This window comes from Triturus cristatus, chromosome 12, assembly GCF_964204655.1.
Source record: "Triturus cristatus chromosome 12, aTriCri1.1, whole genome shotgun sequence".
Lineage (NCBI taxonomy): Eukaryota > Metazoa > Chordata > Amphibia > Caudata > Salamandridae > Triturus > Triturus cristatus.
In genome coordinates this window covers 584,401,204-584,426,535 of record NC_140595.1, presented here as the reverse complement: position 1 = coordinate 584,426,535, position 25,332 = coordinate 584,401,204, and the positions used below count along the sequence as shown (strand labels likewise).

Sequence of the window (25,332 nt, the reverse complement as noted above, 5' to 3'; positions counted from 1 at the left end):
CAAAAATTCATAAATAAATGTTTAAAAAAAAAAATGTGTTTAGCCACAGGATTAAAATGGCCTGATGTCTTGCCTCTGGTACTCATGACTATTAGATCAATTCCAGATAGGAACACAGGTTTGAGTCCCCACGAGATAGTGATGGGAAGAGCAATGAGGCATGTATTCATACCAGTCAACAAGTTATTGCCTATTTCTGATGACTTGGTGTTGGATTACTGTAGGGGGTTGGCTGACTCCGTACATTCTGTGTTTCATCAGGTTGGATTGGATGCCACCACCCTTGAAAAGAAGCCAGCTCATGATCTAAGCCCAGGTGACTGGGTGAGAATTAAAGTACACAGAAGAAGGAACTGTTTGGTCCCACGTTGGGGAAAACCACAACAAGTGATTTTAACTACGACAACAGCTGTGAAGTGTGCAGGAGTAAAGAACTGGATCCATGCTAGTCATACCTTGCGAATTCCAAACCCAGTGGATAACAAGGAAGGAGAGTATTTTGAAGAATCAGAAACTAGCTCTGATACTGAGGACACCAGAACAGGACAACATTTTGAAAGGGGGGAGTCAGAGCCAAATTTGACCGTTGCCCCAGAGAACATTCCCTTGAGGAGGAAGTTGCAGATTTCTGACACCAGCTCAGACTCAGAGACTGAACAAGCACAGGTACATACAGGAAAAGAGCAAAGCAGTGAAGAAACAATTAAAGAAGTTTTCGATAAAGAAGTTCCTGATGGAAAGTTGAGAGAAATTCCACCTGAAGTAACAAAAGCAGATGGTCAGGTGACAGATACAGAAAGTGAGGGAAAGATTTTTGCGGAAGACCCCTGAGGAGTTGTAGGGAATTCAAACACTCAGAGGAAGGAACAGGTAGTCAGCAGGAAGATTGTGTGGAAGAAACACGAGGAGGGACAGAAGTAGGGAAAATAAAAGAAGTGGTGGAAAGGAAATCAGTCGAAAATAAAAGTCAAGTTGCAACAGAATCAGAGAACAGTGATGAAGAAGTACCAGAAGGTCGAGTCCTGAGAAAGAGAGCATGGAGAGCTGAGAAAAATGATAAGGGAAATAAATTGAAAAGATCAGCAAGAGATGAAATTTAGCCAAACAAAATAAAGAGATTGAGATACCGTTTGACACGAGTGTATTCATCTAGAGCTGAACAAGTGAATGAAATATCTAGTCAAGAAAAATTGAAAGACGAGGGAAAAACAACAGCAGAGGAAAATAAGAGAACGAGAAAACCTAACCAGAAGTATAAGTCGCCGGAATGGTCACATGTGGCGCTGCCTGAAATAAAAGAAGAAGCGGATAGCCAAGAAAATCCAGAGGTGACTGTACCAGAAGTGGTTGAGGAAGACGAAGAATCGGAAATCCTGAGAGTAATCTTGTCCGACATTGGAGAAGAAACGGATGTTCAGGAAGTTCTATATCGAGATTGTGAAAGAAAAGTGAAAGACGATCAAATGCCAAACTGGAAAGACCAAAAGTGATACCAATGTAAAGAAAATAATTTACTGGAAAAGACATAACTGATAGAACCAAGTAGGTGCTTAGAGCCTTGGGTTAGACAAAACTAGTTGTGAGGTAGAAGAGGCTAAGTCAAAAGACACTGATCATTTTTCGAAATGGCAAACACAGAGAGTAGAAAAACTAAATGTGTATTTCTTAGAAGATGGTTTAAAATGTGTTGTTGTTGTACAGGATTACTAATGCTTCTATGGAGTGCATTGGTTTTAATGATTTCACTTAAAGTTACACTAGAAACAATAGACATAGTGAGAATAAAACTAATGTAGAAAAACTTCAGAAAGTATATCCTACTAATATAGACAGGAATTATTTACATAAAGACAGGTATATAAATGATTTCTCTAACAATGTATTTTCAAAAGTACTGTATGAATATGTAAAGACGATGGACGTGAGGGACTGCTACGTCTGCATGCAGTTACCTGCATCTGTGTCTGAGGGAGTGACCTATCATCTCCTCCCAGTAACGTATGGAATGACGTGTAGTGTAATAGCAAGTTTGTTTTACAAAATAGGGAAATTAGAATATTACTTTTCGGATGTAGATAACATATTTTCACAAGTACCTGTAATTAACAAATTAAATAAAGTAAAACCTGCCAAGGTATTAGGTGAATTCTTCCTAGAAACTAAAGAACTAACATTAGAGTCCATATTTAGAAATAATTTAACATGCAGCTTAAAGAAGGAGGAGAAAGTGTTCTTGGATATGGTTGAAGAAAGGAGATTGAAAATGCAAAAGAAAGTACCTGAGGGAAAAGTGGAAAAGACAGTCTGGGATGTTGAAAAAGAAAAACATTTGGAAGGAGAAGCTAGTCCAACAATGGCTTTAGATTGGCCCCAGAAAGGAAAGTTGTGCATTAGAAGGAATCAAACTGCATATGATAATTATTTTGTAGGTACAAGTGATTGCCATGATACATATAGAATCATGGGTGGATGGGGATTTAAAGGAGGAAATGATCCAGTTTTTCCTGGATAATATTTTATCTGTGGGAACAAAGCATATTATCGATTACCAGATCACTGGTTTGGCACATGTTATGTAGGCCTGGTTTTCCCAAAGATATTCCATGTGGGAAGAGGAAGAGATGGTGTACATGAGTTAAGGTAGACAACTAACACGTAGAAAAAGTAAATCTTGGTCAGAAATTGTGGGAGACATTTTTGGAGCATTGATACCAGCAGTGGGAATATCTCTGAATGCACAGAAAATTAGAAAATTATCAACAGTAGTGGATCGCTTTTCAACAAGCACCGCTGGAGGATTTTTATTGGTAAATTCTGAGATGGTTGCCATGCGTGCCATGGTAATGCAAAATCGACTTGCCCTAGAAATAATTTTGGCAAAATATAACTGATTTGCATGAGGAAATTGCACCACTGGAGGTTGAAGGTGTTTGGGAAAAGATTGGAAAGAAAGTATCCTCTATTAAAGATTTCCTATTAAAATTAGGAAGTACATTTATAGGTAAGATCCTATTTCCATTAACCTGTGTGATTTTTCTAGTATTAATTTAAAGACTAGGATGTTTATGTTGCAAAAGAAAGAAAATACAGAAAATTTTAAAAAGAGAAACTTTGAAAAAGAGAGAAAATAAAAGACGAGAGAGAATTTGAAGAAGTAGAATTAGAATTAGAAGAAATGAAAGATAGTATGTATAGAAAAGCAAGAGGAGAAGAAATAGGTGAAACAGAAATGTGAACTAATAAAATAATGAATTCATTTTCTTTTTATAATAAATTTACAAAGTTTTAGGTATTGTGGTGAAATAATCACCAAAGGGGGGATTGATGGAGCAGGTAGTGCAACATTTTGTAAACCTCCTCTATTCTTGCATGAAAATACTAATTATATGATCTATTAACTATAATATTATTAAACGAGTATTGCATGTATACTAATCAACATTATTAAAATGTAAACTACACATGGGATTTACTATTTGCATGGTTAAATTACTTTTATAACTAAAATCTGTACGCATATTAATGAATAGTATATGTGGTAATAGAATACTGCATGATATATGTTGCTTTGTGATGTTGCATCATCGAGGAGGATCGAAATGGGTGAATATAATGGCTTTAAATGTCGCTATATGCTAGCTAAATACAAGCACATAGAGGGATTAGTAAGGGGTTAACATTAGAATCACCATTTCTATGTATTAATTATTCTTTTGTGTTTGTTTTGCTTAAGTTGACATCTGGGCCTAATCCAATATGGCGGCTGACATCGCATGCAGAAGAGGCCACTGTCTCATGAGGCGCGGAGTGAACTGCGCAAATGCGAACAGTATCCTGAACCTCTTAGCGACCTTTGCTCATCATGTTCCCGGTCAAGGATATGAAATTGGTGGTTCGCCAAGATAGGGGAACAATCAACCTTACAGTAAACAGGAACAAGCCGACACTTTGGTTGACAAGTGACCTCACCCCTCGAACTGTACTGAGAATCTGGGAATAAGAATCGGACGATCCCAACCAGCCAATCACGACTGTCCTAAGTCTAAAAATGTATCTTCTTTAACCTGATATTATTATAAAAAGGGTAGTAGAATAGAGAGGGTAGTTGAGTTTGTGACGCCTTTCGTGATGGTCCAGATGCTGCCCGACCGTTTGATGACTGTAAACTTTTTCCAAATTAAGGGCTATGATAGATGCTTGCTCGATTTCTGGTCCTTTGATAAAATTTGGGACTGTAACGTGCTGAGCAGAGGACTTTGAACTTTGAGCCTTGGCCTGCTTATTCGGACAATTTACGACAATTTTTTTTATGCAGAGCCAATGAATCAGAGGACCCCAGATAGCCAGTTTAGGTAAATATGATGTTCTGCGATTTATTCAAATTGATCTAAAATTCTAAACTTTGACGAAACAAATGATAATATAGATTATTATGAAAATATAGATAAACAAATATTTATTAACAAGAAAATATGAGTTTGTGGTTTTTCATTAAGGAAAATAATGATTCTGAGTCTTAAATGTGTTTTAATTGGTTCTAAATCACCATCAACCAATCCAACTAATTGGTCCGTCGACCAAGTGGGTGGAGTGCCTTGATGTTTAGGATTATGGATCTATAGGCGACGAATGCTAATGTAGATGTTGTAAAATACCTTTTCTCTCCCTATAGGTTATAAGGTATTTCCCCCACATGTCCAGCGCTTGAATTACTCATCCCTCCTGTGTGCAGACTCGAGAGAGAGACGTATGAGTGTTGGTGTTATGGGCCCCACCAATGATTGCGTGTGTGAATGAGCTAGTGTGACATTGGGTCTGCGATGCAGGGAGGATATTTGTAAATTTGCCCCTTTTCCCCGGTCTTGCGCTGGATCACCGACATCAGGAGTTCTGCTAAGCAAACAGAGTTCAGGTGCCCCAGCTCCTGGAAGTGAGAGTGGGATCACATGTTGTATCCCACTGCTGGCTATTCCTTCCAAACAGGAGCGCAACTCGTATTTCGTATGTGAAAAAGTAAGATACTAGAGCAAAAACATGGATAATTAGTGAATGAGTGGAGGAGGGATATACCAATAGTGTAAATAGATTACCATGTCTGAGAATCTCCCTTGTGCACTGTCTTCTAATCTCATGTATTTCTTAATTCGGAAAAATAAGTTGCAGCATCTTTCAGTCGACAGTATTACTCACTCTGTAAGACTATACCCCAGACACTTTAGTCATTCCCTCAAGAAATACTTAGCACAACAATACACGAAGATGTTGAGAGAACTGTGCTTTAGTTCTCCTTCAATGCGTGTCTCTTGTCTTGTTGCATGGAACTCACTTATGTCTGTGGGATCAAACTCGTGTTGTTTCACCAATCATATCTCAAGATGATGGTATTGCAGGAGGAGGATGGGGTGCCAGACAAAGCTTCCCTTGAGGCATATTGTCCCTTTAAAAGGGACAACATGGTGAATGATGACACTGTAGGTCTTGAAACCTAACCTGACATCATCAACATATGTGACATTCTCGATCCACATTGATGGGGATCAAGAATGGATAAAAGGAAACGTTTTTATTCTTTTTTAACTGGGTTGGCCCTGTACCCGGGAGCTACGATGTCCAGTGTAAGCCATTAGCAAAATAGACAAGAACAAGGGGAATGGAGGGGGGAGGAGAGGTTTGTTGGGGAGACCAGAGCTGTTTTACTGGATTGTATTCCATTGCTGCTTATACTGTATTATGAGATCCTGCAAAATCTCAGTTACTGCAGATTGTTATGTTTTAATATGTGCATGACTATGAACAGGTCTAGAAAACATATGCTGTCTTTTTTTTTAGGTCTCTCCTAGCGTTGCAGCGCGAATGCGCTACCATCGCTTTGCAAGGCATGCAGTATACACTATAGTGTGGAAGCTCCGCCCACTCTCCGGACCACCTTCTTCATTGGCTTAGGTTATAACTGCTGCCTTCCGATTGGTTTTAAGCTTGTTATTCCCTCCCCATGACAGCCATGTCAGTCATTTGTATCCTTTCATGGCTACTGGCCCCTTCACTGCACAGACTACTTTCTTCCCCCCCTCCCGCAGTCCGTGACTTCGTGGGGCCCCCCGCCCCTCTCCCGCACACTCCCGGTCGTGCTCGTGCCTGCCCCTCCCGTTTTCAATGCAATAGGCCTCGCATAAACGCGAGTCCTATTGCATTGCCAATGCTTGTTATGACTGCCATTCACAAAAGCATCTGAATGGGCGTTGCAGCAGCGTACATCCTGTTTACAAGAGGCAAGATGAGTCAAACGCCAGACAAATGTAGCAACTCTCTGTAAAATATTTAGCATCAGATACCCAACATAAGCGGTGTCAGGATCTGGAATGAAATATGCATGACGGTATGTCAGATTTCAGCCTTGCACTGCACAGCCTGCACGGCTGCTCTGCTGGTATTTCCCAGGGGAAGTGTTATTAAACTAAAATGCAATAGAATTGTCTCTGTGGCAATGAGGAACCCCACAATAAAATGCCACAATTGTTTACATCAGCCCGGCACCTATCCTTCAACTCGCGGGAAACAAATGCTAAATCATCGCGCACTTGTGAAGTTTATTTGAGAAACTGACGAGTCTGTTTGGCTTTCCTGAGCGAGACAGGACGCACACAAGCCAGATGTCTTTAAAGAGACCTTTTGATTCGATGTAACATAAATCTTGCTGATTTTCACCCATTAACCAAAGCTGTATCCGAGTGGCCTAAGTTTAAAACGGTCGGGCAACACAAAAAGGGCAGAGAATAGAAAAGCAATGCCGTTCGTTAGTTACGCACAGCTGCAAGCGTTGCAAGCTTTCAAATAAAAAATACAGCCATTTGTTTACGTTTCGCTGTTCTGGAACGGCAAACCGCTGGTGGGTGAAAAATAATTTGCGTAAAATTCACTTGTAACATCAATTATTCCTCTGTTTGCTTTAGTAATTATTTATGAGTAATTTGGACATTTCAAATACTTTTAAAGTGGTTTATTCATGTGTTTGTTTTTGTAGATCTAGATTTCAAAAGGGAAAATATAGGAGGATTTAATTGCTTATCCACATTTATTTTTTACTGGCTTGATCATAAAACTGTAGGGCAAGCAAGTTATTACTTTTTCATGAGGCACATATATATATATATATATATATACATATATATATATATACATATATATACATATATATATACATATATATACACATATATATATATATATATATATATATATATATATTTCCTTATGTTAGTCGTTGAGGGCTAGATTTGCAAAGATGTTCACATGTGAGGGCTAAATTCGCAAAGATGTTCACATGTGAGTTGAGCCTACTGACCCAAATGGCTTCATTTATGATTCACATTTGTTTAGGTTTTGCTATTCTAGAAGGGCTAATGCATTGAGCCCGAAAAGAATCCTGGTTGTATTATTGCCTGAATAAATTTCACATATTGGATGTGGCTTTTCGTAATTCTTTGAAGGAGAGGAAAAGAGGTCCGTGCCAGATTTCCTCGGGGGAAGCTATTGGACAAGGCTGGACTTTGGTTTTTAATGTATATATATGTATATATAGCTCTATATCTATCTAAATAAATATATATATATATATATATATATATATATATATATATATTTGCTTATGTTAGTCGTTGAGGGCTAGATTCGCAAAGATGTTCACATGTGAGTTGAGCCTACTGACCCAAATGGCTTCAATTATGATTCTCATTTTTCAGGTTTTGCTATTCTAGAAGGGCCAACCGCTGATGCCTGTTTACAAGTGGCAGGATAGGTCAAACTCAGACATTTATAGCAACTCTCTTTAAAAAATTTAGCATCCGTTAACCATCATAATAAGTGTGCAATTATATTTGCCGTACTTATGCCAGGTTCATTAAGCTGTAGTCAACTGCATTTTTAAATACTTGAGTAAAAAACGATTGTTTTCTTGTGTGTGCCATAATTTGAGTTGCACATAGTTGGTCCCTCCCCTTTTTACACAAGGCAAACAACTTGAGACATCCACCTCTTTATGTTTACTCAAAACCTTCCTGTGTGTGAACATTAGAGCCTTTTTTATGTTAAGCACATGTGCAACAACTTTTCGCAGCCATACATTTTTCACATGGCTTCAAGGTCGGACTGGCCATACCGGGCATTGGGCGTGTCCTCCGGAAGCTGGAAGGTTGGGGGGCCGGGTCTGTTACTGTGGGCCTGTTTAGTGGCAGTGTAGCAGTTTTGACAGTAGCTACTGCAGAGTTCCATGTATATCCAGTTTTCAGGCAACAATAAAAGTGTCAACATAACTCTGATGATTAATGTACCAGCTGGAGAGAGCTGGGGGTTTGTCTAGTGGTAGTTTTGACTCATCTAAGGTAGTGAAGAGGATTCAAATGTCTGCTGCAGAGGATGTGTACCATGCAGATCACAGAACAGTATTTTATGTGCATAGCTCTGTGGGTTACTGCACAGTGGGCTGTGAAGTGTCATTAAAGAGCTGCACTCAAACTGTATGGTACAGGCTAGAAAGTTATGTTTTCCTAATGTTGCTAAAAAGGGTTTGTATGGGTACAAAATAATTATTTTTAGATCGAGCATTCGAGACCTCTTGTATATACCTTAGCATATACTTATATGTGTATGTACTTTGGGTTCTGGAGATCATCCCCAGGACTGTCTGCTTCCGCTTAGGGACTTTTTTTCTGTTCAACTGTCTCTATTTAACTGTCTTGATTGAAAACGACAAGTAGAGGTCAGTAAAATACCAGAATTGCTTTCTGCTTGTTCAACTGCCTCTATTTAACTTTCTTGATAGATAACGACCAGTAGAGGTCAGTAAAATACCAGAATTGCTTTCTTCTGAGATACTTTCTTTTTTTTCTGGCAACTGCCTCTATTTAACTTTTTTGATAGAAAACGACCAGCAGAGGTCAGTAAAATACCAGAATCACATTAGCATTCTTTAGATTCCAGTCCATGTCTTCCACGAGCACCCGTAAACAATATTTTTTTTTCAAATCTTGTATTTTCAGTGATATGACTACCGAAGGCCCTGATTTTATATTAAAAACAGCGCTTTGGACTATACCATTTCCCCGCTGAAAGGCAATATTTCTCTCCATGTGTTCCCATACCTGGCGTGTCATGCAGTTTGGTGCTTTCTTTCCCTCCATGTTAAAGAACAGTAGATGTTCCAGCACCCAGGCTAATGTGCTGCATAGCTAAATACATTTAAGGTCCCAAAGGCGAGACCGATTGCATTGCAAATGCTTGTTCTCATGTACAACATGCCCAGGAATGGGCCCTGGAAATGAAGGCCTCAATGTAGACAGTCTACATCTTGAAGATACTGTTATGAAACTAATGATACTAAAAACATATGAAAGAAAACATAGACAAGGGCAAGGTTTTGTAGTAATGTATTTTAGCAAATGCCTGAATTTGGAATGGAGGCTCTTGTTGAACTTTACAAAATACCATTAATTGATGTTGATGGATCTGTGGTACCCTTACCAACCTTGTATTTTGTCAGTGGATCTAACATGCGCCCTTATTGTCAACAGTCAGAGACATGTCTTGTGAGATACCTCTAACCACCCCACATTTACACAGGGATTCCACTTGAAGGAGCAGAAATGGAAGTATTTCTTGAAGAAAATGAATCAGTTGGACCTGTGCATTATTGTGATAGGCTGCTGCATGTGCGGCCTTTACGCAAAGCGCATCGCCCTGCGGCAAAGGGATATCGCACGATGCAAACGGAACAGGAGCAGGTGAGTGAAAGAGTATCCTTCACACGTGAAATATTGGGACAATGTGGGTGACTATCAGGGACCTGAGAGGGAAGTGTAAAACCTGAAACAAGAGTTTGAATCAAAGTTTGTGTGTTCAAAAAAGGTTATATTTGGTAAAGTACTACATGATGACTATGGAAGCTGATCACTTTCACCGGTAACTGCCAAGAGAATCTACAACCAGCAAACCTGCCCTAGACACTTAACACTTGGGTTAGCACCTGCAACAATAGCAAAGCCTTGGCCCAACCTCTAACATTTTTGTCTCTTGCACTTGTCCTTGTAAAGTGCATAGGAACAGTAGAAAGGGTGTTCTAGTGGATGGGTACTAGAAGGTACACAAGATTATTGGACTTCAGCTGTGCTTTGTATCCCCTCCCTGCCCCTTCTGAGTACATAGTGTGATGCCTCTTCTCCTCCTGTGATTGACAAAACCTCCTTACTCGTGCTGCAGGAGAGGGTAGACTCCTACTGCCCACATGTAGCCTCCTTTTTTCTCATACTGTGGTTGCTTTCCTATGTTTTCTTTGACATTCTCGTACCTCTTGTAGCGAAAGGATGTTGCTTCTACTTATAATGTTGCTACTATGCAATGTTTTTCGATTGGTTGTTATTGTTATTTTCATAAACTGGTTTTTATAAGGGGTTCAGTTGGGTGCTTCCGTGCACAGATATTGTTTTTCCCTAAATAATTATTTATTAATCCTGTTTATAAAATAACAATAACAACCAACTGAGAGATGGACCGTGGGACGACTATGACGTTGATGCCCCACGTGATACAGACCTGGATTTGTATCCAACCAAGCCGTCACTCTCTGATGACGCTACTACTTACCATGAGTTCATACACAGGGCAGCCACATATAAAGTTGATATACATGTTATCCAGGAATATGACAACTTCCTGATCGAAACATTGTCCAAGACCCAGTGCACCCTTCAATTCCCACCCATGCTGAAGATAATGCCCAAGACCAGCCCTGAGACTTTCAAAGATCCAGTCAAGGCATGGGTTATTACACCTAGGGTCGATAATAAAATATAAACCCTCTCCTAGTGATCCATCCTAATCTGTGGCCATGTATCCCCAGACTCACTAGTAGTCCACATGGCGTGGAAACACAAAAATGTATAACACAGCCGGTACGAGGGTGGCAGTACAAACAGCCACCCATTGGAGAATTGCCAATTCAATTGGCCTCCACTCCAGATATGACAGGGCGCGTTGGGATGAGATGGATGAACTCTTTAAACACCTCCCTGAGAGTACAGGCAGCATTGGCAGGGGCCAGAAACGGGAGAAAATCATATCCAGTGCCACCATCCTCTTTGTCCTAGACGCAGGCGACACAGTGGCCAGAGGTGTTAACACCAGTATTCTGGTCAGACTTCGTGCCTGGCTTTGTGGCTCTGGCTTTAAGAAAGAGGTACAGCAGCATCTGTTAAACCTGCCATTCGATGGTGAACATCTCCTTGGACCGCAGATGGACCAGATGCTGGAAAATCTTTAAATAGACATGGCCAAGGCCATGGCTGCCCTGCAGACATGAACACTGACGGAATACTTTTGAAGATCATAGTACAGGTGAAGCAATAAGACTACCTCCCCAGATCCTCCTGGCTCATTTCAAAAGCAACAGCCATACCACCAGCAGTCATCACGGGCAGCAGCGGCACCCTCCGTAATGGCAGAGGAGTGTCGCCCCACTGCCTAGCGCAGAGCCGGCAAATGAAAAATAAAACAATGTTCTATCATCGTTTTATTATTTGTTTTCTGGCTCTGAGCCAGCCTGTGCAGGGAGGGGTGAGGCATGGGAGCGGGAGGAAGAGTGCTTGTGCACTCCCTACGTGAGCATATGTGTTTGGCCGGCCAAAACACACATGTGCTCTAAGGTTTCTCCAGCCCAGCTCCATTCAGCTGTGGGGCTGGAGAAACCCCACAGACTCCATGACCTGAGCAGAGTGTCTTTCGAGCCCGCTCGGGCCTAACCAGCACGGGGATTGGATAGGAGTCTGTCCCAGGGGCTGCTGAGACCGAAAGAGGACAGCAGCAGCGACGCGGGAGGCGGCCGGTAGCTTCAGGTAAATTCTTTTTTATTATTATTAATATGCCCCCAACATGCTCTCCCCCCCGCGCTCCCCCCACCCGCCCACCACCCTTTGTTAGTGGCAGCCACCACTGATCACAGGGGTATTCTAGAGGGGACCTACAGATGCAACAACACCAAGAGTAGGGGTAAAGATGGCTCAGCTGAAAAAAACACCTCCTCCAAGCAGTGACTCTCTCTCCCTCCCCCTGTTCACACATCACCTGTAATGGAAAAACGTCAGGGGTTTTGTCCTTGTTGGGAAGAGATCACCTCCAACCAATGCGTTTGCTCCATCATAGAGCCCGGCTACTGCCTGTAGCTCACATCAACCCCACCAAACACGCATCCCTCAACCCAACCTCAGCCCAGAGCACCAGTGCCTCTTTCAGTAGGAGGTGCAGATGCTCGTCCTCGAAGCGGCAATAGCGTGGGAGTCGTTGCAATATTACGACAAGGGAGTGTACTCCCTCTACTTTGTAATTCCCAAAAAGGATGGACCCCATGAGCTCTATACTAGACCTCAGGCCCCTCAATAAATACATCCTTTAAGAAAATGTCCGTATTGTCACTCGCCAGAATGTCAACTTGCTGCTGCAGCAAGGCGATTTCATGACTGCACCTGAACTGAAGGACTCCTACTTCCACATACCCATCCATCCCTCTCATCGCCTCTACCTACAATTTGTGGTAAGTGGTCAATATTATCAGTTCAGGGTATTGCCATTCCATGTCACGAGAGCCCCCATGGTATTCACCAAATGCTTTGCTGTGGTAGACGCCCATCTATGAAAAGGGGGCACTCATGTGTTCCCTTACCTCGCGATTGGCTGATCAAGAGTGCAAACAAGCAAGAGTGCCTCGCTCACACTCAACCCACTATACCTCTCCTCCTTGGTTTGGGGTTCACCAAAAAACAGTGACGTTCCACCTCCAGCCCCTTCAGATCCAGCCCTTCTTAGGGGCCTTCCTCAATTCAGTCACCAGCAAGGCGTACCCCAGGCAAGCCAGTCCCAATGCTGGCCAGGGCACCGGCATTACAGCAAATAGTGCCTTTTTTTTAGCCAGATCATCAAGTTAGTCAGAACAGCCATGCGCCACCTAGGGATGATGGCCTCATGCATAGCCATGTCAGACTGCGCATGCATCCACTTCGGCACAATGGTCATAAGCAGATGGTCAGTGGGAAGATCTAGTGTTAATATGGGCCAGCACTCATCGCTCTCTGAAAGTGGCGGAACAGCAACAATCTGTTGCGAGGCTGGCCCTTCATGGACCCTGTGCCCCAGGTGACCATCACCAATGGACACCTCACTCTCAGGATGGGGAGCACATCTTAGACATCTAACTACTCATGGCATGCGTTCTGCACAACAAACATGTCTCTGAATCGACTGTCTCGAGCTCATTGCCATACAATTAGCTCTCAAAGCCTTCTTTCAACAGATTCAACACAGAGTAGTCCTTCTAAAGACAAATCATGGCAATCATGTTGTCTGTCTTCAAAAGCAGGGAGGCGCGCACACACTCACTGCTGTTGTCAACACTAGTGCTCAGTATTTCGCATTTGGCTCTCCACTATTGCATACACCTACTAGCGGAGCAGCTTCCGTGAGTGGACAATGACTTTGCAGACCTGCTCAGCAGGATGCGGCAACAAGTTCACAAGTGGGAACTTCACCCACAATTTCTGCTCCCATTCTTCTGCCACTAGGGATCCTAGAGGACGACCTCTATGCCACCTCCCAAAATGCAAAATGCCAGAACTTCTCCCCCAGAGCCCTTACACCCACAGTCCATGGGTAATGCTCTATGGATGAATTGGTGAGGGGTCTTTGCCTATGCTTGTCCTCCTGATCTGCTCCTTCTGTATGTGGTTTGGAAGCTTTGGCAAACATCCCTCACTCTCATCCTGGTGACTCACTGTGGGCAAGACAATCCTGGTTCTCGACTTTCCTCGAGATGTCCTTTGTGCCCCACAAAAGGCTCCCCAACAAGCCAGGCCTTCTTACGCTCAACAAATTCAAAATCAGGCACCCCAGTCCCAGGCAGCTCAATCTAACAATTTGGCTCCTGAGAGCCTAAAGTTTGGTTATCTAAATCTTCCTTAAGAATACATGGACATCCTGAAAGACGCACGCAGACCCACTATGCAAGTCTGTTATGCAGCCAAAGGAAAGAGGCTTGTCCATTACTGTACGTTCAAGCACCTGGGCCCATTTAAACCTACAGTCCAGGAGATTATGTATTACTTTCTCAATTTGCACAAATTGGGCCTCGCATGCACTTCCATTCACCTGTACCTGGCCGCTATTGTAGCGTACTTGCAGAACAGGAAACATTTTTCTTTATTCAAAATCCCATTTATCAAAGCTTCCATGGAGGTATTCAAAAGGGTTATCCCATCCAGGGTGCCACCCGCCCCTTTCTGGAACCTTAATATTGGCTTTACCAGACTGAGCGGTCCTCCTTTCGAACCACTACTTTGTGGTCCTTGTCCCTATTACATCCTTAAGACATGTTAGCAAGCTGCAGGTCCTCACTTTACAGGAGCCTTTCTTACAGGTTCATAATAATAGGGACTAACCCCAAGATGATTCCCTAAGTTGTATCCCCCATCCACCTCAACAAGACCATAGAGCTCCTTGTCTATTTTACTCAGCCACAATCGGTGGCAGAAAGGGTCCTTTACAACTTAGATGTCAAGCATGCACTTATTTATTACACTGATAGACCCAGTCCTTTCGCAAGTCACAGCAATGTTTTGTTGGTTTTGCCAAACTGCATGTAGGCCATGCTGTGTCTTAAGGCGGGCAAGGCCAGATGGATTGTCAAGTGTATTCAAACCTGCTACATTAAGGCTAAAATAACTTTGCCAACCACTATTAAGCTGCCTTCCACACAAAAGAGAGGATCCACTATGACTTTCCTTGGAAATATTCCCACAGCTGACGTTTGTAAGGCAGCTATTTCACCCACACCACACACGTTCACCAAGCATTACTGGTTGGATGTCCTAGCATGCCAACAAGCTAGAGTTGGTCAAGCTATTCTAAGGATTTTATTTCCATCTTCTGCAACATCCACTGGCTAACCAATGCTTGGGGAAGTACTACTTTACAGTTTATGCAGAGCATGTGTACAGCCTCACATGTTATTAATTGAATGTTACCTTGTAAGCATCTGTTTGTAATGTGCATGCTGTAGACCGGACAAGCAGGGGAGCACAGCACAAAGTAGGTCTTAGCAGGGACGGACCTTTGACGAATGTGTGACTACAAGGCCTCCCCCTCATGCCTCCGTTGGGAGCTGACGCCCTGTTAATGTGGGGTAATTCATCTTACGAAACAGCAGCAAGTATTAGACTTGTTCTAACAATATTATTTAATGTGCCACATGCAGATTGCATGCCCAGTGTGCACTCACGTCTTTGGGGGAATCACCCTGACGAAAGCCCAGGACGATTTTTAGGCCACTAGAGAGGGCTGAAACATGTTGGTGTCTAGCTTAGGCTCATAGGACCATTACATCCTCAAGCCCTACCATAGTGTTTTTAACTTTCCTTCCCACTCCACTATTAAAGGATACTTTAGGAGTGGGTGAGGAATTTTATCTTTAATGTTACGCCCCCATACACCTTTTTCTCGTAAGTGCTCCCAGAAACATGGTTGAGCCCACCCGACCTTTAGAGTTGGGGTGAAGCCGATGATGAAGCATGTCACTACTAGAGTGAGTGATAGCTATATTAAGAAAAAGGTCTCTTTCCCTTTCCACCCATAATAGCAGGTTGGCTAAAGACTGACGAAGGAACTCTTGGTGTCGTATCCACTTAAGAGAGAACCACTAAAAAAAAAAACCTTGTTCCCTTTGTTTCTTAAGAAACCATTCTGGTTTCAGAAGGGACACTTGTTTTTGGACAGTGCTGTAGACCCACATGCTCCCATCCACCTCCCCGGAAGCCCTTGGTTGTTGTAGACGTTCAGTTTTTTACTTACGTTCTTAAACTCTTTGTGTATACTTCTTGCATGGTCACCAAACTGTCCTATTGACTGCCCCATTTCTATGCTCATCTACTGTGCAGAAATTAATCTAGCAATGGAGATGGTACCCATGCGCAATACCAACTAATGGAGGAGTCACTACACCTCGTCAATCGATAAACGTATTAGAAGAAAAACAAATGCTCAAGCCCAACACTAGATGGCAGGACTATGCTTAGCATGTGAATTGTAGGAAAGTAGGATCTGCTTCTCATGGTTGCCCCCACTTTTTGCTTAGTATAACACTGTTTTTGACTAGTCTGACTGGGATCCTGCTAATCAGGACCTCAGTCTATCTGCTTTCTCCCTAAACTGTTATGTTATGTACTTAGGTACACTCCAGATTGGATACTGGGGTATCCTTGTCAGTCCCTAGTATATGGTACACATGTACCCAGGGCTTAGGTACCACAGAGGCCTCCCATGGGCTGAAGCCTGTATTATGCCACCCAAGAGAGGCCATGCAAAATGGAACTACAGGCCTGCCATTGCAGCCTGTGTAAGTTGCTGCATGCACCACTTACTTAAGATATGGGTTTACTATATCTAAGGGTCACTGTACTTAAAACCTATAAGCCACCCCTATAGCAGGCCTTTACAATCCCGAAGGCAGGGTGTGTGGTTCTAAAAGAGAGGGTGCCCCTGCATGAGCAGGACACCCCTGCAGCCTACGAAGTCCATTCTCCCGGGTTGTCAGTGAAGCAGCCATATACAATATATAGAGGGGCATTATGCGACTGCATGATGACCAACTCTAAAATGGCTGTAACGGCTGAAACGAACCCTACCGTGTTTGGTGTCAAACAAGTTGGATTCATACCCCTCAGAAGCGAGCTTTGTGGGGTCCCTGGTGGTCCCAGAACCAGCCTTCTAACTCCAGACAGCACAAAATGGTTGCTGCCGACCAGAGACATATTTCTGCCCTCCTGCTGCTGAGCCAAGCTTGAGCAGGGGAAGGCAGAACAATAGCCATCCTGTCACAGGGAGGTATGACCACCTCCCAGACAGGAGTTAGTGTATTAGGGCTGGGTGGGTGCGCTTGCCAGAGACTGAAAGTCTGCATCAGGGGCACATTTGGTGTCCCTGTGCATAGTCCAGTTCAAACCAGTCCTGGGAGCCATTGGCTCCTGATCTGGCGCAAAACTGGACAAGTAACCTCCCCCCTGTCCAGACCCTCCCCTGGGAGGGTCCCCTGATTCTTTCTAAACCCTCTCCTGTGGGTACTTAATGGCTTACCTGGCTGTAGGACCTTAGATTCGTCGTTGGCAAGATTCTGACCTGCAACCACTGCACTTCAACTGTCTGGGCACTCTGGACTTCGTTTGGGCCTCACTCCGTCTCCCTCAACGGTCTGCTGCATCGGCTGTGCCTGTGCACCATACAGGATCCGTGCAGGACCTGTGGAGCATCAAAGACAACTGAAGATAGTCTCCCTTGGAGTGAAGGAGTCACTCCCCTGCATTCAAAGGCACCACAACACTGCTGACCGGCCTGCTGATCCCGAGCTCCTACGGACTCCGAGGGTCCAGCAACACAGGAGGTGGGTTTCTACGTCCCTCGAGGTCCGAGCTGCCCTCTCACCAAGTTTGAGGCCTGTATCCCTCATTGGGGCTGCAATACCTGAACCCCTGTGCACCGCGTGTATTTGCAAGTGCATGTGCTTATTGGCAATTCCTTGACAAGTGCATTGGGCTCCGAGTAGCCCCAACCTCTGGCGACTTTCTCTACAAAGATCTTCACCCACCTCGCAACAAGTGCTCCGTGGCTTGCTGTTTTGTGAAGCTGCTCGAGGTCTCCTCATGACTCCTGTGCCTCCAGCCTGTGGGTCCATTTGAGGGTCAACTTTGCTTTTCTTGGGCTCCCCTGGTTGCTCCAGGCTTGCCCTGACTTCCCCGTGTGTGGTGAGTCTCCTGGACCTTGCTGGTCCGAACCAAGGCTTGTTGGTGCTCCCGCCAGACACTGACCCCTCAGCACTTGACATCCTTCATGAGACAGCTCGCATCCGGCTCCTGGTCATCCTCAACATCTCCTGGTCCCTGCAGCTACAGAGTCAAGAGCACCGTCAACTATCCTGAAGCACCCGACATCGGTGGGCATTTGTCTACCGAGCGTCACTCTCAAGTGACCCAGACTCTGTCCCCACTGCTTTCTGGTACTCCTCAACAAGAATCCATGTTTGGATTCCAACAGACATTCTTCTCCCTTTCCGCAGCAGCTCTTCTTCGAAGTCCTCCATTGGGTTCGACGGCGGTTTCCGACACCACTTCACACCTATACACCTGGGTTAGGTAACTTGGGGACTTCGGTATCCACGGGTGGGGTGGCTCTCCAACCTTCTGTCTTCCACTGGGTGTCTTCGTAGTCCACTGGGAAGGGTCCTTAATCTCTAAAACTCCAATCGCAACTTTCACATAGAGTTGTACGGAGCACGCAATCGTGTTCCCACACTGCACCCGTCCTCCGTATCTACTCACCTTGGGTGGTTCCTTAAGGTCCCAACGATTCTTTGTCCTCTCGACATCGTCCTGACTCGAGTCGTGGTTCTTATACCACTTTCTCAGTATATGATTTGCCCCCCCCCCCCACCCTCCCCCCGGGCCAGTGGGTATTAGTGCTATTTACTGTCATTTCTTTGCTTAAGTATTGTGTGCTTTGTGTCCATCTCCGTGTAGGAGATACTGTAACGTAGTAGATAGTGTTAAATAATAAATACATTTTTTTTATAACTATTGTGTGGTTCTCTTTTAATCTATACTATAAGATTACATTCTGGTAAAATAAGCTGCTTTACACTGCTTCAAGACTTAGCCTGAAGGCTGCTCTCCACAGCTACCACTTGGATACCTTTCTAAGGTTGTCTGAGGCCTCTTAAATCACCATATGGGTTGTCTGGACTGGTTCAGAGTGCCCACTTTTATTAGTGGACAGCATTTACCAGGCCAGCCTCTCACATTTGTGTGCAGCGGTTGGGATTCAAGCCTGCATTTTTTTTACCAGATAAATCTTCATATTGATTAACTGAAAACCCGCTAAGTACTAGGCCCATATAATACAAGCTTGAAATAAGTAAGTTCTATTGAACTTGGGATTGGGTAGTTAAGGGTCTAGCACACCCTTTCTCCAACCTAAGAGAGTTTAGCTCCCACTAGGTTAGGTAGGTGCAACACAACACCACACTTGGTATGTCTACTAAAGGAGATGCCAGTGGCTCTCTGCCTTGTAGATACAGTGAAGTTTCCTTCCAAGAACTGAAAGCACTATGTGCCTTTAGGAAGCTGAAGACAGTGAGGAGTGCCAACACTCAACGCCTGGTAGAGGTGTTACTGTTAGATGACCTAAGGAAGACTCCTGAGTCAGATGAACAGGACAGAGTGGGTGGGCCAGGGTATGAGGCTAGGACCGGAGGGGGACCCCGCTATGATCTAGAATCTAACCCTGACCAGGGGGAACCTGGTTGCTCCCACTTGGACAACTCAGATCTTCAAGAGGACAATGGAGAAGGCCTTGAAGGCCCCCCCCTTTGTTCCTCCTGAAAGAGTGCATAGTTTACCAATGAGATTCCAGATCTCCCTCTTCAGAGTCTAATCACTCAGGACAGTCTGTAGGGTCCTCTGTATCTAGCAAGAGGGACCACTCTTTTGATAGGGAATACCAACTGCTTGAACTTGAGAAAGCTAGGCTTAGGCTCAGGAAAGAGCAGTTGGCCCTTGACAAAGAGTCCCTAGATGTCCAGAGAGAAATTGGGACTAGAGTCCCATGGTGGCAGCAATAGTGTTAATGAGCATTCCTTTGATCATAGGAACCTGAACAAGATTGTCCCTCCCTACCATGTTGGGGATGACATCCATAAGTGGATAACTGCTTTAGAGAGGGCCTGTAAAATTCAGAAGGTCCTTCAAGAGCAGTGGCAGCTATCTTGTGGCTCTCCTTTGCTGACAAACTTAGAGATAAGCTCCTCACTGTTAGAGAAGAGGATGCTGACAATTACACAGTTCTGAAGAGTGCTCTCATTGATGGGTTTGGCTTAACCACTGAACAGTACAGGATTAAGTTCAGAGACACCCAGAAGACACAGAATCAGGACTGGGTAGACTTTGTGGACAGTGCTATAAGGCTTAGGAAGGTTAGTTGCTTGGCAGCAAGGTGTATGACTTTGAGGGATTGTACAATTTGATTATGAGGTAGCAGATCCTTAATGATTGCCAAAATCAGCTGTTGCATCAGTACCTGGTGGACTCTGATCTGACTTCTCCCCAAGAATTGGGAAATAAGGCAGATAAGTGGATCAGAACGAGGGTGAAGCAGAAAAAACAGAACACTGGTGGTCACCTGAAGAAGCAAGATTCTAAAACACAAGAAATGGTGGGGGCAAGGGTAAAGACAATAAAGATTCTTCATCAGGGCCCCAAAAACCTGCATCTGGGGGAGTCACAGTCCAACAAAGGTAAAGACAAAAAGAAACCTTGCTGCTACTTTTGTAAGGTTGGACAAAATATGCTGATTGTCCAAAAGCCAAGGAAAATCCTCATACCACCACTGCCTCTAAGGCAACTGTGCCCCCTAGCACAAGTACAAGTGGTGGTAGAGGGAACAAGGGATTAGTAGGGTTAACCTTGGGCTCTAGGATGGGTTCTGGCTGTCAGAACTCCAGCTCAGGCTGTGCTTGTCTGTGATGGTGGCATGGATTTTGCCACCTTATTTGTCAGTCCCAGTAATCTGGGAAAATATAGACAGCAGCCTTTGATAAATGGTGAAGAGGCCATGGCATACAGGGACACACGTGCAAGTGTCACTATGGTGGCAGAGAATCATGTGGCCCCTGACCAAATCATACTTGGAGAAATGTACCAAATGACCAATGCAAACAATGTCAGGACTTACCATTCCTTGGCAGTTGTTAATTTCAACTGGGGAGGGGTAACCGGACCTAAAAAGGTGTGGTAAGTTCAGACCTACCAGTAGAGTGTTTGTTGGGCAATGATTTGGAGACTTCAGCCTAGGCTGAAGTAGAATTAAGGACTCGTGCAGCAATGTTGGGCATCTCTGGAGATGTGTTTGATGTGACTAGGTCACAAGCCAAACTGTCAACCACTAAACAGGCCCTAGATCCTGGAACAATGGACCAGGTGCCTTCCAAGAGAAGGAGCAGGAGGGGTAAGTTTGTGTCTTTCCCCCTAGACTCAGAGTGAGGATCAGTCTCTAGAGGGAGATGATCTTAGCCCCTTTGAAGGGACTGCCTCAGAAGAGCTTGAACCTGATCAGGTTGAGTTCTTGGGGACAGGGGGCCCTTCCAGGGCGACCTGAGTTTGGAACATCAAACCTGCCCCTCTGTTGAACCCCTCAGACAGCAAGCTGCTGCTGAGGCTGCTGGAACTGTCAGTGGGTCGCTCAGGGTCTACTGGGATGAGGGACTCCTTTACTCAGATGGTAGAGACCACAAGCCTGGTGCCACCAGGAGGTTGGTCATACCTCTGAGGTTTAGGGGCTTCCTACTCACCGTAGCACATGACATTCCATTGGCAGGACACTTAGGCCAAAGTAAGACTTGGGACAGGCTTGTCCCTCACTTTCACTAGCCTCACATGTCTGAGGACACCATAGAGTTTTGTCGCTCCTGTACCACCTGCCAAGCCAGTGGTAAGTCAGGTGTTACCACAAAGGTTCCCCTCATGCCACTACCAGTGATGGAGGTTCCCTTTGAAAGGGTTGGGATTGACATAATTGATCCTATGAGCCCTCCAACTGCATCTGGGCACTGTTATATCCTATAGGTGGTGGACCATGCCTCTAGGTACCCAAAAGTAATTCCCCCTAGGACCACTACAGCTACTGTAGTGGTCAGGGCCCTCCTGGGAATTGTTTCCAGGGTGGGCTTCCTTAAGGAGGTCTTAACTGACAGAGATACAAACTTCATGTCAAGTTACATCACTGCAATGTGGAAGGAGTGTGGAGTGAACTACAAGTCCACCACACCCTATCACCCACAATGCAATGGGTTAGTTGAGAAATTCAACAACGCCCTCAAGAGCATGGTCATGGGCCTCCCAGAAACGCTTAGGCGAAAATGGGATGTTCTGTTGCCCTGCCTTCTCTTTGCTTCAGAGAGGTCCCACAGAAGGGGGTTGGCTACAGCCCTTTTGAGCCTCTGTTTGGGCATCCAGTAAGGGGTCCCTTGTGTTTGGTGAAGGAGGGATGGGAGTTACCTCTTAAACATCCCAAACAAGACATAGTGGACTATGTACTTGGTCTCTGCTCCAGGATGGCTGAGTACATGAAGAAGGCCAGTATAAACCTTGAGGCAAGTCAAGAATTGCAAAAAGCTTGGCATGACCAAAAGGCTGTTCTGACTGTTTACCAACCAGGGCAGAAGGTGTGGGTGCTGGAGCCTGTGGCCCCAGCAGCTCTCCAAGACAAGTGGAGTGGAGTGGACCCCATACCATCATTGAGCAGAAAGGTGAGGTCACCTACCTGCCGGACCTTGTCATTCCTAGGAGCCCCCATAGGGTGCTCCATGTGAACAGGATGAAACCTTTTATAGATGGGGCTGACATGGGCTTCCTCATGGCAAATGATGAGGGACAGAAGGGAGAGAGTGACCCTCTCCCTGATCTCCTGTCACAAAACCCTGATGATGGGTAAGTTGATGGTGTAGCTTTGGCAGGCAGCCTCACTGACCAACAGCAGATTGATTGTAGGAAGATCCTCAATCAATATAGGCACAGGTTCTCTCTGACATGAAGTGGACATAGGTGAGAGTCTCCCTGTTAAGAGTAAAATCTCAGGCAGCCAGACCATGTCAGAGATTGCATCAGGACAGAGGTCCAAAAGATACTGGGAGTGATTAAGCCCTCAGATAGCCCTTGGGCTAGCCCAGTGGTCCTGGTTCCCAAACCTCACACCCAGGGTAGTAAGAGAGAGATGAGGTTTTGTGTGGACTACAGGGGACTCAATGCAGTCACTAGGACTGATGGTCACCCAATTCCCAGGGCAGATGAGCTCATTGACACTTTGGCCTCAGCCAAATTCTTGAGCATATTTGGCCAGACTGCTGGCTATTGGCAAACCATACCAGCTGAGGATGCCAAACCAAAAACTGCATTTTCAACCCCTAGTGGGCATTATCAATTTTTTGTAATGCCCTTTTGTTTGAAGAATGCACCTGCAACATTCCAAAGGCTGGTGAATAAAGTTATCACAGGTCTGGAAGCCTATAGTGCGGCATACCTTGATGATATAGCTGTCTTTAACTCCACCTGGGAGGATCCCCTGGTCCACCTGAAGAATATTTTGGAGGCTCTGCAGAAAGCAGGCCTCACTATCAAGGCTACTAAGTGCCAGATAGGGCGGAGCAAGGTTGTATACCTGGGCCACCTGGTGGGTGGAGGTCAGGTTCAACCATTACAGAGCAAAATCCAGACCATAATGCACTGGATTGCTCCAACTACCCAGACTCGGGTCAGAGCTTTCTTGAGCCTGACTGGGTACTACAGGAGATTTTTAAAAGGATATGTGTCTATAGTGACTCCCTTGAATGATCTCACCTCTAAGAAAATGCCCAACAAAGTTCAGTGGACTGTTAGCTTTCAGAAGACATTTGATGATCTCAAGCAGGCCATGTGCACTTCTCCCATTCTGCAGAGTCCTGACTACTCCAAGCCATTTATTGTCCAAACAGATGCATCAGAGTTGGGGGTGGGGAATGTGTTGTCACAACTAAATGTAGAGGGCCAGGATCAACCAGTAGCGTTTATTAGCAGAAGGTTGACCCCCAGAGAGAAACTTTAGTCAGCTATAGAGAGGGAAGCCTTTGCTGTGGTCTGGGCCCTGAAGAAGCTGAGGCCATACTTGTTTGGCACTCACTTCATTGTTCAGACAGACCATAAGCCCCTCTTATGGCTAAAACAGATGAAGGGTGAAAACCCCAATCTTTTGTGGTGGTCCATTTCCCTACAGGGAATGGACTATACAGTGGAACATAGACCTGGGAGTAACCATGCCAATGCAGATGGACTCTCCAGATTCCCACTTAGAAAATGAAGAGTCGACTGGGCAAGGTTAGTCTCATCTACTTGCGTTTGGGGGGCGGGGAGGTTGTGTAGGAAAGTAGGATCTGCTTCTTATGGTTACCCCCACTTTTTGCTTGGTATAACACTGTTTTTGACTAGTCTGACTGGGATCCTGCTAATCAGGACCCCAGTCTATCTGATTCCTCCCTAAGCTGATATGTTATGTACTTAAGTACTCTCCAGATTAGATACTGGGGTACCCTTCTCAGTCCCACATATATGGTACACATGTACCCAGGGCATAGGTACCCCAGAGGCCTCCCATTTTCTGAAGCATGTATTATACCACCCATGAGAGGCCATGCAGAATGGAAATACAGGCCTGCCATTGCAGCCTGTGTATGTTGGTGCATGCACCACTTTCTTAAGATATAGGTTTACTATATCTAGAGGTCATTGCACTTAAAACCTATAAGTCACCCCTACAGCAGGCCTTTACAATCCTGAAGGTAGGGTGCTTGGTTCTAAGTGAGAGGGTACCCCTGCATGAGCAGGACACCCCTGCAGCCTACGGAGTCCATTCTCCCGTTGTTTGTTTTTTTTTTTTTACAGAGTTTTATATAGCGCAAACTTGACCCGAATCGGGTAACAGAGCGCTTTACATAGCACCAGTTGCATTACATGAGGATACATTCATTTTTGTTAGGCACAGGGAGATTAAGTGATTTGCCCAGAATCACAGGATGTTCAGCGTCATTGCCGAGACTCGAACCCAGTTCCCCAGATTTGAGGTTGACCGCCCTAGCCGTTAGGCCAACTTCTCTCCCCTCAGTGAAGCAGCCATATACAATAGGGTGCATTACGCGACTGTGTGATGACCAACTCTAAAACGGCTGAAACAAACCCTATCGTGTTTGGTGTCAAACATGTTGGAATCATACCCCCACAGTGGTAACCGGTTTGGGAGGTATGATTCCACCCCTCATAAGCGAGCTTTGTGGGGTCCCTGGTGTTCCTTGCACCAGCCTTCTAACTCCGGACAGCACAAAATGGTTGCTGCCGACCAGAGTCACATTTCTGCCCTCCTGCTGCTGAGCCAAGCTCGAGCAGGGGAAGGCTGAACAATAGGCATCCTGTCACAGGGAAGTGTGACCACCTACCAAACAAGATTCAGTGTATTATGGCTGGGTAGGTGTGCTTGTCAGTGACTGAAAGTTTGCATGAGGGGCACATTTGGTGTCCCTGTGCATAGTCCAGTTCAAACCAGTCCTGGGAGACGTTGGCTCCCGCTCTGGCACGAAACTGAACAAAGGACATTGGAGTAACCTACCCCTGTCCAGAACCGCCCATGGGAGGGTCTCCTGAATCTTTCCAAACCCTCTCCCGTGGGTACTTAAGG

At 44.8% G+C, this 25,332-nt stretch overlaps 1 protein-coding gene across 1 annotated transcript in view; it reads left to right on the top strand.

The window, feature by feature from the left end:
* LOC146776319 (polycystin-1-like protein 3) overlaps positions 1-25,332 on the top strand; it is a 729,731-nt gene that overhangs the window by 502,999 nt on the left and 201,400 nt on the right. Inside the window, exon 25 of the mRNA XM_085639623.1 lies at positions 9,616-9,776. Coding sequence (XP_085495749.1) covers positions 9,616-9,776 — 161 coding nt within the window. The remainder of the gene's footprint in view (positions 1-9,615; positions 9,777-25,332) is intronic.